Raw genomic sequence first — 15322 nt, 5'->3', positions numbered from 1 at the left:
GAAAGAGAAACACAATTAAACTTTTCTGCTCAAACCCTCATCCCCTATCCCTTTCATTAAATCACCAACTGCATTCCACTTCTACTCAGTCATTTTAATGTAGAAAGATTGGCCTTAATGGAGTCATAAGACTTCGGCCCATTGAGTGCTCTGTCATTCCAGCTTGGCTGATTCATTATCTCTCTCAACCCCATTCTCCTGGTAACCTTTGACACCATGACTAATCCAGAACCTATCAACCTCTAATTTAAATATACCCAATGACTTGGCCTCTCCAGCCACCTGTGGGAACAAATTCCACAGATTCACCACCCTCTACCTTTTTCCTCATCTCCATTACAAATGGATATCCCTCTGTTCTGAGGCTCTGCCCTCTAGTCCTAGACTCCCCCACTATAGGAAACATCCTCTCCACATCCACTCTATCTGTGTCCTCTGGTCCTAGACTCCCCCACTATAGGAAACATCCTCTCCACATCCACTCTATCTGTGTCCTCCGATCCTAGACTCCCCCACTATAGGAAACATCCTCTCCACATCCACTCTATCTTGACTTTTCAATATTCGATAGATTTCAATGAGATCACCCCCCCCCCCCCCAAGTGCCAGTGAGTACAGGCCCAAAGCCTCCTCAAGGAGTGGTACAGCATTACAGTACAGAAACAGACCCTTTGGCCCATCTAGTCCATGCTAAATAGTTTAACTGCCGAGTCCAATCTACCTGCACCTGGACCATAGCCATCCATACCTCTCCCATCCATGTACATGGCAAAATCCTGTTAAATGTTAGAATCGATCCCATATCCACCACTTCCACTGGCAGCTCATTGCACACTCTCACCACCTTCTGAGTGAAGATATTCCTGCCTCATGTTCCCTTAACCCATGACCTCTGGTTGTAGTCATATCGAGTCTCACTGGAAAAAGCTTGCTGAAGTTTGCCCTATCTATACCCCTCATAATTTTGTATGCCTCTGTAAAATCTCCCCTCAATCTTCTACATTCCAGGGAATAAAGTCCTCAACCTTTCCCTATATCTCAGGTCCTCCAGGCCTAGCAAAATCCTTGGAAATTTTCTCCGTACTTTTTCTACCCTAAGAAGGTAAGAAGCAGGAGCAGAAGTCGGCCACCTGGCCCGTCAAGCCTGCTCCACCATTCAACAAGATGAGGGCTGATCTGGCCATGGACTCATCTCCACCTCCCTACCTTTTCCCCATAAACCTTATGGTTTACACCTGAACTGGAGTGGTACTAACATTCCTGCAGGAAAGTTTGCTAGTGCTTCTTGGGGGGATTTAAACTAAATTTGCAGGGGGCGGGGATCCAGAATGTGAGAGAGGATAGTGAGAGGAAGAATAAAGGACAGGTGGGGACTACACGGTTCCGGAATATTAAGTGTGTAGTAGAGAAAGGTGAGGCGGAACAAGTGATAAGGAGGACACATGTACAGAGGGATGGTCTGCCGGAACATAGAGTTAAATGTGTTGAAAGAATAAGTAAATTTAGGAAGGACAACAAAATTCAAGGGGCGTATAGCCCGATGGGAGTTCGGGGAGCTGGGTTAAGCACTATAGGCAGCGATTCAAACAAAGAGAGGAGAAATAGGCTAAAAATTCTATATCTGAATGCACAAAGTGCCAGAAATAAGGTGGATGAGCTTGAAGCTCAGGTGCGAATGGGTAACTATGATGTTGTTGGGATAACGGAGACATGGCTGCAGGGAGATCAGACCTGGGAAATGAATGTACAAGGGTATACGTGCTATCGTAGGGACAGAAATGTGGGCAGAGGGGGTGGGGTGGCCCTGTTGGTGAGGAATGAGATTCAGCCCTTTGCAAGGGGGGACATAGGATCAGGAGAAGTAGAGTCTGTGTGGATAGAACTGAGGAAAGGTAAGAGGAAAAGGACCCAAATGGGTGTTGTCTACAGGCCACCAAACAGTAGCATGGATATTGGGTGCAAGTCGAATAGGGAGTTAACATTGGCATGTGGCAAAGGTAATGTCGCAGTAGTTATGGGGGATTTCAACATGCAGGTGAACTGGGAGAATCAGGTTGGTGCTGGACCCCAGGATAGGGAGTTTGTAGAGTGTCTACGGGATGCATTCTTGGAACAGCTTGTACGAGAGCCAACCAGGGACAATGCTATTCTGGATTTAGTGTTATGTAATGAACAGGATTTGATAAGCGATCTTGCAGTAAAGGAGCCATTAGGAGGTAGTGATCATAATATGATAAGTTTTTATCTGCAATTTGAGAAGGATAAGGGCAGCTCGGAGGTGTCAGTGTTGCAGTTGAAAAGGGGAAACTATGGAGCCATGAGGGAGGAGCTGGCCAAAGTTGACTGGACGGATATCCTAGCAGAAAAGACAGTGGAACAGCAATGGCAGGTATTCTTGGGAATAATACACAAGGTGCAAAATCAGTTCATCCCCCAGAGAAGGAAGGATTCAAAGGGGGTAAAGGGACCACAGTGGTTGACAAAGGAAGTCAGAGATTGCATAGCTTAAAAAAAAAGGAAGTATGACAGAGCTAAGGTGAGTGGGAGGACAGATGATTGGGAAGTTTTTAAGGAACAACAGAACTTAACTAAAAAGGCAATACGGGGAGAAAAAATGAGGTACGAATGCAAGCTAGCCAGGAATATAAAGGAGGATAGCAAAAGCTTTTTTAGGTATGTGAAGAGAAAGAAGATAGTTAAGAACAATGTTGGGCCCTTGAAGAATGAATTGGGTGAAATTGTTATGGGAAACAGAGAACTGGCAGAAGAATTTAATAAGTACTTTAGATCTGTCTTCACTAAGGAAGACACAAGCAATCTCCCAGATGTATGGATGGGCCAAGGACATAAGGTAACAGAGGAAATGAAACAGATTGACATTAGGAAGCGGAATGGTGATGAGTAGACTGATGGGACTGAAGGCTGACAAAGCCCCAGGTCCAGATGGTCTGCATCCTAGGGTTCTAAAGGAGGTGGCCCTGGAAATTGCGGATGCATTGGTAATCATTTTCCAATGTTCCTTAGATTCAGGATCAGTTCCTGAGGATTGGAGAATGGCTAATGTTATCCCACTTTTTAAGAAAGGAGGGAGGGAGAAAACAGAGAACTATTGACCTGTCAGCCTGACATTGGTGGTGAGGAAGATGCCAGAGTCCATTATTAAAGATGAAATAGTGGCATATCTAGATAGCAGTGATAGGATTGGGCCGAGCCAGCATGGATTTACCAAGGGTAAATCATGCTTGACTAATCTGTTGGAGATTTTCGAGGATGTAACCAGGAAGTTAGACGGGTGAGATCCAGTGGATGTAGTGTACCTCGATTTTCAGAAGGCATTTGATAAGGTCCCACATAGGAGATTGGTGGGTAAAATCAAAGCTCCTGGCATTGGGGGGAAGACATTGACATGGATAGAAAACTGGTTGGCAGATAGAAAGCAAAGGGTAGCGGTGAATGGGTGTTTCTCGGAATGGCAGGTGGTGACTAGTGGGGTGCCACAGGGCTTGGTATTGGGACCACAGCTGTTTACGATTTACGTCAATGATTTAGATGAAGGCATTGAGAATAACATCAGCAAATTTGCTGATGATACTAAGCTGGGTGGCAGTGTGACATGTGATGAGGATGTTAGGAGAATTCAGGGTGACTTGGATAGGCTGGGTGAGTGGGCAGATACTTGGCAGATGACGTTTAATGTGAATAAGTGTGAGGTTATCCACTTTGGGAGTAAGAAAAGGAAGGCAGATTATTATTTGAATGGTGTAGAGTTAGGTAAGGGAGAAATACAAAGAGATCTAGGAGTCCTTGTTCATCAGTCACTGAAGGTGAATGAGCAAGTGCAGCAGGCAGTGAAGAAGGCTAATGGAATGTTGGCCTTTATTACAAAGGGAATTGAGTACAAGAGCAAGGAAATCCTCTTGCATTTGTACAGAGCCCTGGTAAGACCACACCTGGAGTATTGTGTACAGTTTTGGTCTCCAGGGTTAAGGAAGGACATCCTGGCTGTAGAGGAAGTGCAGCGTAGATTCACGAGGTTAATTCCTGGGATGTCTGGACTGTCTTACACAGAGAGGTTAGAGAGACTGGGCTTGTACATGATGGAATTAAGGAGATCGAGAGGGGATCTGATTGAAACATATAAGATTATTAAGGGATTGGACAAGATAGAGGCAGGAAATATGTTCCAGATGCTGGGAGAGTCCAGTACCAGAGGGCATGGTTTGAGAATAAGGGGTAGGTCATTTAGGACAGAGTTAAGGAAAAACTTCTTCTCCCAGAGAGTTGTGGGGATCTGGAATGCACTGCCTCGGAAGGTAGTGGAGGCCAATTCTCTGGATGCTTTCAAGAAGGAGCTAGATAGGTATCTTATGGATAGGGGAATCAAGGGATATGGGGACAAGGCAGGAACAGGGTATTGATAGAAGATGATCAGCCATGATCTCAAAATGGCGGTGCAGGCTCGAAGGGCCGAATGGTCTACTTCTACACCTATTGTCTATTGTCTATTATCTATTGTCTATTAATTCCCCTACTATGCAAAAATCTATCCGACCTTGTCTTAAATATATTTACTGAGGTAGCCTCCACTGCTTTATTGAGTAGAAAATCCCACAGATTTACCGTGCTCTAGGAAAAACAGTTCCTCCTCATCTCCATCCTAAATCTACTTCCCTGAGTACTGAGGCTATGTCCCCTAGTTCTAGTTAACCTTATTTACATCTTTCCTGTAGGTAGGTGACCAAAACTGCACACAATGCTCCAATGTCTTGTACAACTTCAACGTAACAGCCCATTTCCTGTACTCAATATTTATATAGGCTAATGTGCCAAATGCCTATCTACCTGGGATGCCACTTTCAATTAATTATAGGCCTGTATCCTCAGATCCCTCTGCTCCACCACACTTCTCAGTGCCCTACCACTCACTATGTAAGACCTGGCTGGTCCTACCGAAATGCAACACCTCACATTTGTCTGCATTAAATTCCATCTGTAGCTGCAATACATGATAGCCTTCCCCGCTGTCCACTACACCCCTAATCTTGGTGTCATCCACAAATTTTCTGATCCAGTTAAGTACTTTATCATCCAGATCATTGCTCTAGATGACACACAACAATGGACCCAGCACCGATCCCTTCGGCACTCCACTAGTCACAGGCCTCCAGTCAGAGAGGCAACTATCTGCCACCTCTCTCTGGCTTCTCCCACAAAGCCAATGCCTAATCCAGTTTACTACCTCATCTTAAATATCGAGAGACTGAACCTTCCTAACCAGTCTCCCACGCAGGAGCTTATCAAGTGCCTTGCTGAAGTCCATGTAGACAACATCCAATGCCTTGTCTTCATCCACTTTCCCGTAACTTCCTCAAAGAACTCTATAAGATTGGTTAGACATGACCTGCCACGCTGATTATCCCTAATCAGTCCATGCCTGTCTCAATACTTACATATCCAGTCCCTTAGAGTATCTTCCAATAACTTTCCCACAACTGATGTCAGACTCACCGGCTTATAATTCCTTGGTTTATATTTAGAGCCTTTCTTAAACAGCAGATCAACTTTGGTTATCCTTTAATCGACTAGTACCTTTCCTGTTACCAAGGATTATTTAAATATCCCTGCTAGTGATCCAGCAATTTCTACACTTACTTGCCACAGGATCTGGGGGGAAACACCTTGCCAGGCCCTGGGGATTTATCCACCCTGATCTGCAAGCACTTCCTCCTCTGTAATCTATATAGGATTCATGAAGTTGATACCACTCTGTCTCACTTCTATAGACTCTCTGTCCATCTCCTGAGTAAATGCTTATGTAAAAACAAATTTAAGATCTCCCCATCTCTTTTGACTCCTCACATGGATTACCATTCTGCTCTTCCAGAGGACCAGTTTTATCCCTTGCAGTCCTTTTGCTCTTTACATATCAGTAGAATCCCTTCGGATTGTCCTTCACCTTGTCTGCTGGGCAACCTCTTACCTTCTTTTATTCGTCCTGAGTTTCCATCTGGAGGCTCGCTCAGCAGCCTCTGTGACGGTCCTGATGGCTTTTTGCAGGAATGCCAAAGAGAGGGTAGGTTCTACACGGTGAACAGCCAGTAAAACCTCTACACCCCACCTCTGTAGACTCACATCGTGCCCTCCACCCCAGTCTCTGGCACCGCTCTACCAGCTCCTGCTATTTGTCTTTCTTACGCTCAAACACCTCCTCAATCCGGTCTTCCCGAGGCACTGTCAGTTCTACCACGGCCACCTGCTTCGAAGTTTCTGACAGAATGACCCTGTCAAGCCTCAGGGATGACGATGCGGTGAAGTCAGGGAACTTTAATTGCTTGCCAAGATTGACTTTTAGTGTCAGACTTCACCAGCTGCATTTGAACTCCCCCGGTCCTGTGGCATATAGGAGTGCTCCGTCGAGGTAAGCTACTCTGCCAAGACACTGTTCAATACATGATCTCCCTCATGAGAAACAAAGCACCACCAGACCTATGCTCACTGGACTTTAGTAAAGTGAGGGCAGATCTCATTGCGATCTAGTGAACATGATTCGGGGAATGAAAGGGTTAACCTACGAGGAGCATTTCATGACTCTGGGCCTCCACTCGCTGGAATTTAGAAGAGTGAGCGGAATGTCATTGAAATCTGTCAGATGTTGAAAGGCCTCATTAGGGTGGATGTGCAGAAAATGTTTCCTGTAGTGGCAGATTCTAAGACACCAGGACACAGCCTCAGAATAGAGGGATATTCATTTAGAAAAGGGATGAGAAGGGATTTCTTTAGTTTAGCCAAGTGGAGGCCAAGTCACTGGGCACATGAAAGCGGAGGTTGAAAGGTTCTTGATTAATCAGAGGTTATGGGGAGAAGGCAGGAGAATGGGGTTGAGAGGGATAGTAAATTCACCATGATCAAATGGCAGAACAGACTTATAACCATATAACCATATAACAATCACAGCACGGAAACAGGCCATTCCGGCCCTCCTAGTCCGTGCCGAACTCTTAATCTCACCTAGTCCCACCTACCCGCACGGTATAGGCGGAATGGCCTAGATCGACACCTATGACTAGGCGTATACCTCATTCATCAAATCCAGGCAAAGCTGAACTGGTTAAATCTCCCTGCATTTATACTGGTTAAAGTTCTAACCAGCTCCTCTTTAAATGTTATTAACTAGGTAATCAGTTATGGTTACTCACCAAGTTAATTGTACAACTGCCACCACCAAGCACTAACTAACATGAAAGTTAACTGCTGAGTTAAAACATAAAACAAGCTGAACCCCAGCAAGGAACACTACAGCACAATACCGACAATGTAGTGCTGACCTTTTAACTACCTCAAGATTAATCTAACCCTTCATAGCTCTCTGTTTTCCTATCATCCGTATGTCTAAGAGTCTCTTGAATGTCCCTAATGTATCTGCCTCTACCACCACCCTCAGCAAAGTGTTCCACACACCCACCACTCTCTGTGTAAAAAAAAAACTACCTCTGACATCCCCCTATACTTTCCTCCAGTCACCTTGAAATTATGCCTCTTGTATTAGCATTTCCACCCTGGGGAAGGTCTCTGGATGTCTACTCAATCAATGCCTCTTACGTTTGTCTTCTTAAGCCAGCTCTCATCCTCCTCACCTCTCTAATCCGGGCAGCATCCCGGTAAGTCTCTGCATCCTCTCTAAAGCTTCCACATCCTTCCCATAATGAGGCGACCAGAACCGAACACAATCCTCCAGAGCTGCGACATTACCTCACAGCCGGTTAAAGTTCTAACCAGCTCCTCTTTAAATGTTATTAACCAGGCATCAGTCTCCCGACTAATGAAAGCCAACACACCAAACACCTTCTTAACCAACAATTAACTTTTGTTTTTCTTTTTTAAGGGGTTTCTTGTTTTTATTTAGAAATGGAGCACGGAACAGGCATTCCTGGCCCTTCGGGCTGAGATGCGCCACCCAGCAACCCCCTGATTTAACACTAGCCTAATGACAGGACCATTTACAGTGACCAGGTAACCTACTAACCAGTGTGTCTTTGGACTACGGGCGGAAACCCACCCGCACACAGGAAGGGATGTCAAGACTTGCCCACAGAGGACAAGAATTGAACTGACCACTACGCTACTGTGGCAGCCCCATCCTGGAGTCCTTGACCATAGATCCTTCAAAGTTGCCACTCACCAACTTCCCACCCCCAGAGCTTTGTAGTTAGTCCCGTAGAAGCAACTGAACCATGGTTCTGGGCTTTGTGGTACTGGGTCGTCTTGCTGGTGTTCGGCTGCCCTGCTGCACGTTCTAACTGTGTGTCTCTGTGTCTCCCCCGCAGTGGTGTGTGATCATGGAATGTACAGCCCCAACAATGATGTCTACTGTAAACCATGCTCCAGTGTCAAGATTAATTACTATGGAGCAACAGCCTGCTAACCGGAGCCGCCCCCCCCCCACCCCACCTTATATTCAACCTACCCCGCAAACCTTTGAAAGATCTATCTGTGTCCATCTGCTCTGTTTGTGAGATCCACATCGCAGAAAGATCTGGTTTTGCACAGATGGATGGCTGGATCTCTTCTGCCAATTGGTTGTCGGTAACATTTGTGCAAGCTTGATGTCCCTATTCTCCCTGCCTCCAAGGTTAGCATCCATGATACTGCCAGTCACCCAATCAAATACAGATTAGCAAACTATCCATGAAAGATTAGGAAGTCTGAGAAACTTCCTTTAAAATATCACAGATTTTGAAGTAAACAGAATGTATTTTGAAAATAATTCTCCCTAAAGCTGAATGCCCGCTCTCTCAGTGTGTACGTGTCAGTCTGTTGGCAAATTGAGATCATCGGTACGTGTCAGAAAACACAGGAGTGATCACCATCTTCACTAAAATACTACACCTGGCACCATCTCTGGAAAAATGACAGTGCGTGGTGTTCTGTAGCTTTACTGAGCAGAGAAGACTGTGAGTGTAGGCCAGCAGCTATCGTCCTGTTAAAGATCAGACATACTTTAACCAATTTGGGGCTGGCCAAACCTTGAGAACTGATTTATCGTGATCTGCTGTTTCTAAGTCAGTGAAAACATAGACATGTAGTTTGTAATAAAAATGTACTTCCCAGCAACTTTTATTTGTGTTTTTGACAATAAATACCAGCCATTAGGCAAGCAGGTGTGGATATCAGCAGGAGTTCTTCACGTGTAGTGTACTGGGACGGGGTAATGGACACTGACTGTCCTGTGGGACAAGAACAAGGAGTGGACATTGACAGGAACTCTCCACATGTAGTGGGATGGGACAGGTAATGGACACTTGACCATCCTGTGGGACGACAACAAGGAGTGGACATTGACAGGAACTCTCCATGTGTAGTGGGATGGGACGGGAAATGGACACTTGACCATCCTGTGGGATGACAACAAGGAGTGGACATCGACAGGAACTCTCCACGTGTAGTGGGATGGGACGGGGTAATGGACACTTGACCATCCTGTGGGATGACAACAAGGAGTGGACATCGACAGGAACTCTCCACGTGTAGTGGGATGGGACGGGGTAATGGACACTGACCATCCTGTGGGACGACAACAAGGAGTGGACATCGACAGAAACTCTCCATGTGTAGTGGGATGGGACGGGGTAATGGACACTGACTGTCCTGTGGGACGACAACAAGGAGTGGACATTCGACAGGAACTCTCCACGTGTAGTGGGATGGGACGGGGTAATGGACACTTGACCATCTTGTGGGACGACAACAAGGAGTGGACATCGACAGGAACTCTCCACGTGTAGTGTACTGGGACGGGGTAATGGACACTGACTGTCCTGTGGGACAAGAACAAGGAGTGGACATCGACAGGAACTCTCCACGTGTAGTGGGATGGGACGGGGTAATGGACACTGACTGTCCTGTGGGTCGACAACAAGGAGCGGACATTCGACAGGAACTCTCCACGTGTAGTGGGATGGGACGGGTAATGGACACTTGACCATCCTGTGGGATGACAACAAGGAGCGGACATTCGACAGGAACTCTCCACGTGTAGTGGGATGGGACGGGGTAATGGACACTTGACCATCCTGTGGGACAAGAACAAGGAGTGGACATCGACAGGAACTCTCCACGTGTAGTGTACTGGGACGGGGTAATGGACACTTGACCATCCTGTGGGTCGACAACAAGGAGCGGACATCGACAGGAACTCTCCACGTGTAGTGGGATGGGACGGGTAATGGACACTTGACCATCCTGTGGGATGACAACAAGGAGCGGACATTCGACAGGAACTCTCCACGTGTAGTGTACTGGGACGGGGTAATGGACACTTGACCATCCTGTGGGACGACAACAAGGAGCGGACATTCGACAGGAACTCTCCACGTGTAGTGTACTGGGACGGGGTAATGGACACTTGACCATCCTGTGGGACGACAACAAGGAGTGGACATCGACAGGAACTCTCCACGTGTAGTGGGATGGGACGGGTAATGGACACTCTGTCCTGTGGGACAAGAACAAGGAGTGGACATCGACAGGAACTCTCCACGTGTAGTGTACTGGGACGGGGTAATGGACACTCTGTCCTGTGGGACAAGAACAAGGAGTGGACATTCGACAGGAACTCTCCACGTGTAGTGTACTGGGACGGGGTAATGGACACTTGACCAACTTGTGGGACGACAACAAAGAGTGGACATCGACAGGAACTCTCCACGTGTAGTGGGATGGGACGGGTAATGGACACTTGACCATCCTGTAGAACGACAACAAGGAGTGGACATCGACAGGAACTCTCCACGTGTAGTGGGATGGGACGGGGTAATGGACACTTGACCATCCTGTGGGACGACAACAAGGAGTGGACATTGACAGGAACTCTCCACGTGTAGTGTACTGGGACGGGTAATGGACACTGACTGTCCTGTGGGACAAGAACAAGGAGTGGACATCGACAGGAACTCTCCACGTGTAGTGGGATGGGACGGGGTAATGGACACTGACTGTCCTGTGGGACGACAACAAGGAGCGGACATCGACAGGAACTCTCCACGTGTAGTGGGATGGGACGGGTAATGGACACTGACTGTCCTGTGGGACAAGAACAAGGAGCGGACATCGACAGGAACTCTCCACGTGTAGTGGGATGGGACGGGGTAATGGACACTGACTGTCCTGTGGGACAAGAACAAGGAGTGGACATCGACAGGAACTCTCCACGTGTAGTGGGATGGGACGGGGTAATGGACACTGACTGTCCTGTGGGACGACAACAAGGAGCGGACATCGACAGGAACTCTCCACGTGTAGTGGGATGGGACAGGTAATGGACACTTGACCATCTTGTGGGACGACAACAAGGAGTGGACATCGACAGGAACTCTCCACGTGTAGTGGGATGGGACGGGTAATGGACACTGACTGTCCTGTGAGACAACAACAAGGAGTGGACATCGACAGGAACTCTCCACGTGTATTGGGATGGGACGGGGTAATGGACACTTGACCATCTTGTGGGACGACAACAAGGAGTGGACATCGACAGGAACTCTCCACGTGTAGTGGGATGGGACGGGGTAATGGACACTTGACCATCCTGTGGGATGACAACAAGGAGTGGACATCGACAGGAACTCTCCACGTGTAGTGGGATGGGACGGGGTAATGGACACTTGACCATCCTGTGGGACAAGAACAAGGAGTGGACATCGACAGGAACTCTCCACGTGTAGTGGGATGGGACGGGGTAATGGACACTTGACCATCCTGTGGGACGACAACAAGGAGTGGACATCGACAGGAACTCTCCACGTGTAGTGGGATGGGACGGGGTAATGGACACTGACTGTCCTGTGGGTCGACAACAAGGAGTGGACATCGACAGGAACTCTCCACGTGTAGTGGGATGGGACGGGGTAATGGACAATGACTGTCCTGTGGGACAAGAACAAGGAGTGGACATCGACAGGAACTCTCCACGTGTAGTGTACTGGGACGGGGTAATGGACACTTGACCATCCTGTGGGTCGACAACAAGGAGCGGACATCGACAGGAACTCTCCACGTGTAGTGGGATGGGACGGGTAATGGACACTTGACCATCCTGTGGGATGACAACAAGGAGCGGACATTCGACAGGAACTCTCCACGTGTAGTGTACTGGGACGGGGTAATGGACACTTGACCATCCTGTGGGACGACAACAAGGAGTGGACATCGACAGGAACTCTCCACGTGTAGTGGGATGGGACGGGTAATGGACACTCTGTCCTGTGGGACAAGAACAAGGAGTGGACATCGACAGGAACTCTCCACGTGTAGTGGGATGGGACGGGTAATGGACACTCTGTCCTGTGGGACAAGAACAAGGAGTGGACATTCGACAGGAACTCTCCACGTGTAGTGTACTGGGACGGGTAATGGACACTGACTGTCCTGTGGGACAAGAACAAGGAGTGGACATCGACAGGAACTCTCCACGTGTAGTGGGATGGGACGGGGTAATGGACACTGACTGTCCTGTGGGACGACAACAAGGAGCGGACATCGACAGGAACTCTCCACGTGTAGTGGGATGGGACGGGTAATGGACACTGACTGTCCTGTGGGACAAGAACAAGGAGCGGACATCGACAGGAACTCTCCACGTGTAGTGGGATGGGACGGGGTAATGGACACTGACTGTCCTGTGGGACAAGAACAAGGAGTGGACATCGACAGGAACTCTCCACGTGTAGTGGGATGGGACGGGGTAATGGACACTGACTGTCCTGTGGGACGACAACAAGGAGCGGACATCGACAGGAACTCTCCACGTGTAGTGGGATGGGACGGGTAATGGACACTGACTGTCCTGTGAGACAACAACAAGGAGTGGACATCGACAGGAACTCTCCACGTGTAGTGGGATGGGACGGGGTAATGGACACTGACTGTCCTGTGGGACGACAACAAGGAGCGGACATCGACAGGAACTCTCCACGTGTAGTGGGATGGGACGGGTAATGGACACTGACTGTCCTGTGAGACAACAACAAGGAGTGGACATTGACAGGAACTCTCCACGTGTAGTGGGATGGGACAGGTAATGGACACTTGACCATCTTGTGGGACGACAACAAGGAGTGGACATCGACAGGAACTCTCCACGTGTAGTGGGATGGGACGGGTAATGGACACTGACTGTCCTGTGAGACAACAACAAGGAGTGGACATCGACAGGAACTCTCCACGTGTAGTGGGATGGGACGGGGTAATGGACACTTGACCATCTTGTGGGACGACAACAAGGAGTGGACATCGACAGGAACTCTCCACGTGTAGTGGGATGGGACGGGGTAATGGACACTTGACCATCCTGTGGGATGACAACAAGGAGTGGACATCGACAGGAACTCTCCACGTGTAGTGGGATGGGACGGGGTAATGGACACTTGACCATCCTGTGGGACAAGAACAAGGAGTGGACATCGACAGGAACTCTCCACGTGTAGTGGGATGGGACGGGGTAATGGACACTTGACCATCCTGTGGGACGACAACAAGGAGTGGACATCGACAGGAACTCTCCACGTGTAGTGGGATGGGACGGGGTAATGGACACTGACTGTCCTGTGGGTCGACAACAAGGAGTGGACATCGACAGGAACTCTCCACGTGTAGTGGGATGGGACGGGGTAATGGACAATGACTGTCCTGTGGGACAAGAACAAGGAGTGGACATCGACAGGAACTCTCCACGTGTAGTGTACTGGGACGGGGTAATGGACACTGACTGTCCTGTGGGACAAGAACAAGGAGTGGACATCGACAGGAACTCTCCACGTGTAGTGGGATGGGACGGGGTAATGGACACTGACTGTCCTGTGGGACAAGAACAAGGAGTGGACATCGACAGGAACTCTCCATGTGTAGTGGGATGGGACGGGTAATGGACACTTGACCATCCTGTGGGACAAGAACAAGGAGTGGACATCGACAGGAACTCTCCATGTGTAGTGGGATGGGACGGGGTAATGGACACTGACTGTCCTGTGGGACAAGAACAAGGAGTGGACATCGACAGGAACTCTCCACGTGTAGTGGGATGGGACGGGGTAATGGACACTGACTGTCCTGTGGGACAAGAACAAGGAGTGGACATCGACAGGAACTCTCCACGTGTAGTGGGATGGGACGGGGTAATGGACACTGACTGTCCCGCATTACTACAGCAGGACCAAGCGATGAATCATTCAGGTCTTCATGATAGTTTAGATCACGAAGTGAGATTGTAAATCCCTTGGCCTGGCAGTAACAGTTAAATTTTGGGTGTAGTTAAAAGCAAGGGTGTAATGCTGAAGCTTTTAAAAGCCAATACTTGGAGCACTGTGTGCAATTTCAGGTGTATTATCTCAGAAAAGATGTGCGCAATTGAAGAATATCCAGAGTGTTCATGAAAATGATCCCGGGGGTGAAAGGGTTAACATATGAGGAGTGTTTGATGGCTCTGGGCCTGTACTCACTCTAGTTTAGAAGAATGGGGCAGGGGGGTCTCATTGAAACCTATCAAATATTGGAAAGAGTGGACGTGGAGAGCAAGATTCCTATACTGTAAAGCCAAGAACTAGGGGGCACAGCCTCAAAAGAGTAGGATGCCCATTTAGTACCCAGATGAGGAGGAATTTCTTTAGCCAGAGTGTGATGAGTCTGTGGAATTCATTGCCACAGACGGCTGTGGAGGCCAATTCATTCGGTATATTTGAAGTATTTTTAATAGGTTCTTGATGAGTCAGGGAGTCAAAGTTTACGGGGAGAAGGCAGGAAAATGGAGTTGAGAGGGATAATGAATCAGCCATAATGGAATGGCAGAGCAGACTCGATGGGCTGAATGGCTGAATTCTGTTCCAATGTCTTACGGTCTCATGTTGACCCATGCTACAAAACAGTGGTCACAGAGACACAGCGTCCTCTCCTCTCCGGCTCCCAGTAATGAATCCTGAATCTTGACTTGCGCATTTTAAATCTGCCGGGCACCACCCTGTCTCATTAGTCCAGTGTGTGGACTGGGAGCGGAGCTGGGACACCCAGTCAAGAGGAAGGGCCTCATTACCAACACGAGAAAATCTGCAGAGGCTGGAAATCCACAGCGACACGCGCAAAATGCTGGAGGAACTCGGCAGGCCAGGCAGCATCTATGGAAAAGAGTAAACAGTTGATAGATCGAGCTGAGACCCTTCCTTGGGGTCTGGAGAAGGGTCTGGGCCCGAAACATCGACTGCTTGTTCTTTTCCATAGACGCTGCCTGGCCTGCTGAGTCCCTCCAGCATTTTGTTGTGGGTTGGAACGGCATGAC

General features: G+C 48.3%; 1 protein-coding gene across 1 annotated transcript in view; it reads left to right on the top strand.

Moving 5' to 3' along the window:
• Positions 1 to 11350, top strand: part of LOC140741544 (zona pellucida-binding protein 2-like) — a 315077-nt gene extending 303727 nt beyond the window's left edge. The window contains exons 8-9 of the mRNA XM_073071847.1: positions 8325 to 9205; positions 11312 to 11350. Of these exons, the coding sequence (XP_072927948.1) occupies positions 8325 to 8422 (98 nt within the window). The 3' untranslated portion in view covers positions 8423 to 9205; positions 11312 to 11350. The remainder of the gene's footprint in view (positions 1 to 8324; positions 9206 to 11311) is intronic.
• The last annotated feature ends 3972 nt before the right edge of the window (positions 11351 to 15322 follow it).

This window comes from Hemitrygon akajei, chromosome 18 (assembly GCF_048418815.1).
Source record: "Hemitrygon akajei chromosome 18, sHemAka1.3, whole genome shotgun sequence".
Taxonomy (NCBI): domain Eukaryota; kingdom Metazoa; phylum Chordata; class Chondrichthyes; order Myliobatiformes; family Dasyatidae; genus Hemitrygon; species Hemitrygon akajei.
This window is presented reverse-complemented; position numbering and strand designations above follow the sequence as displayed.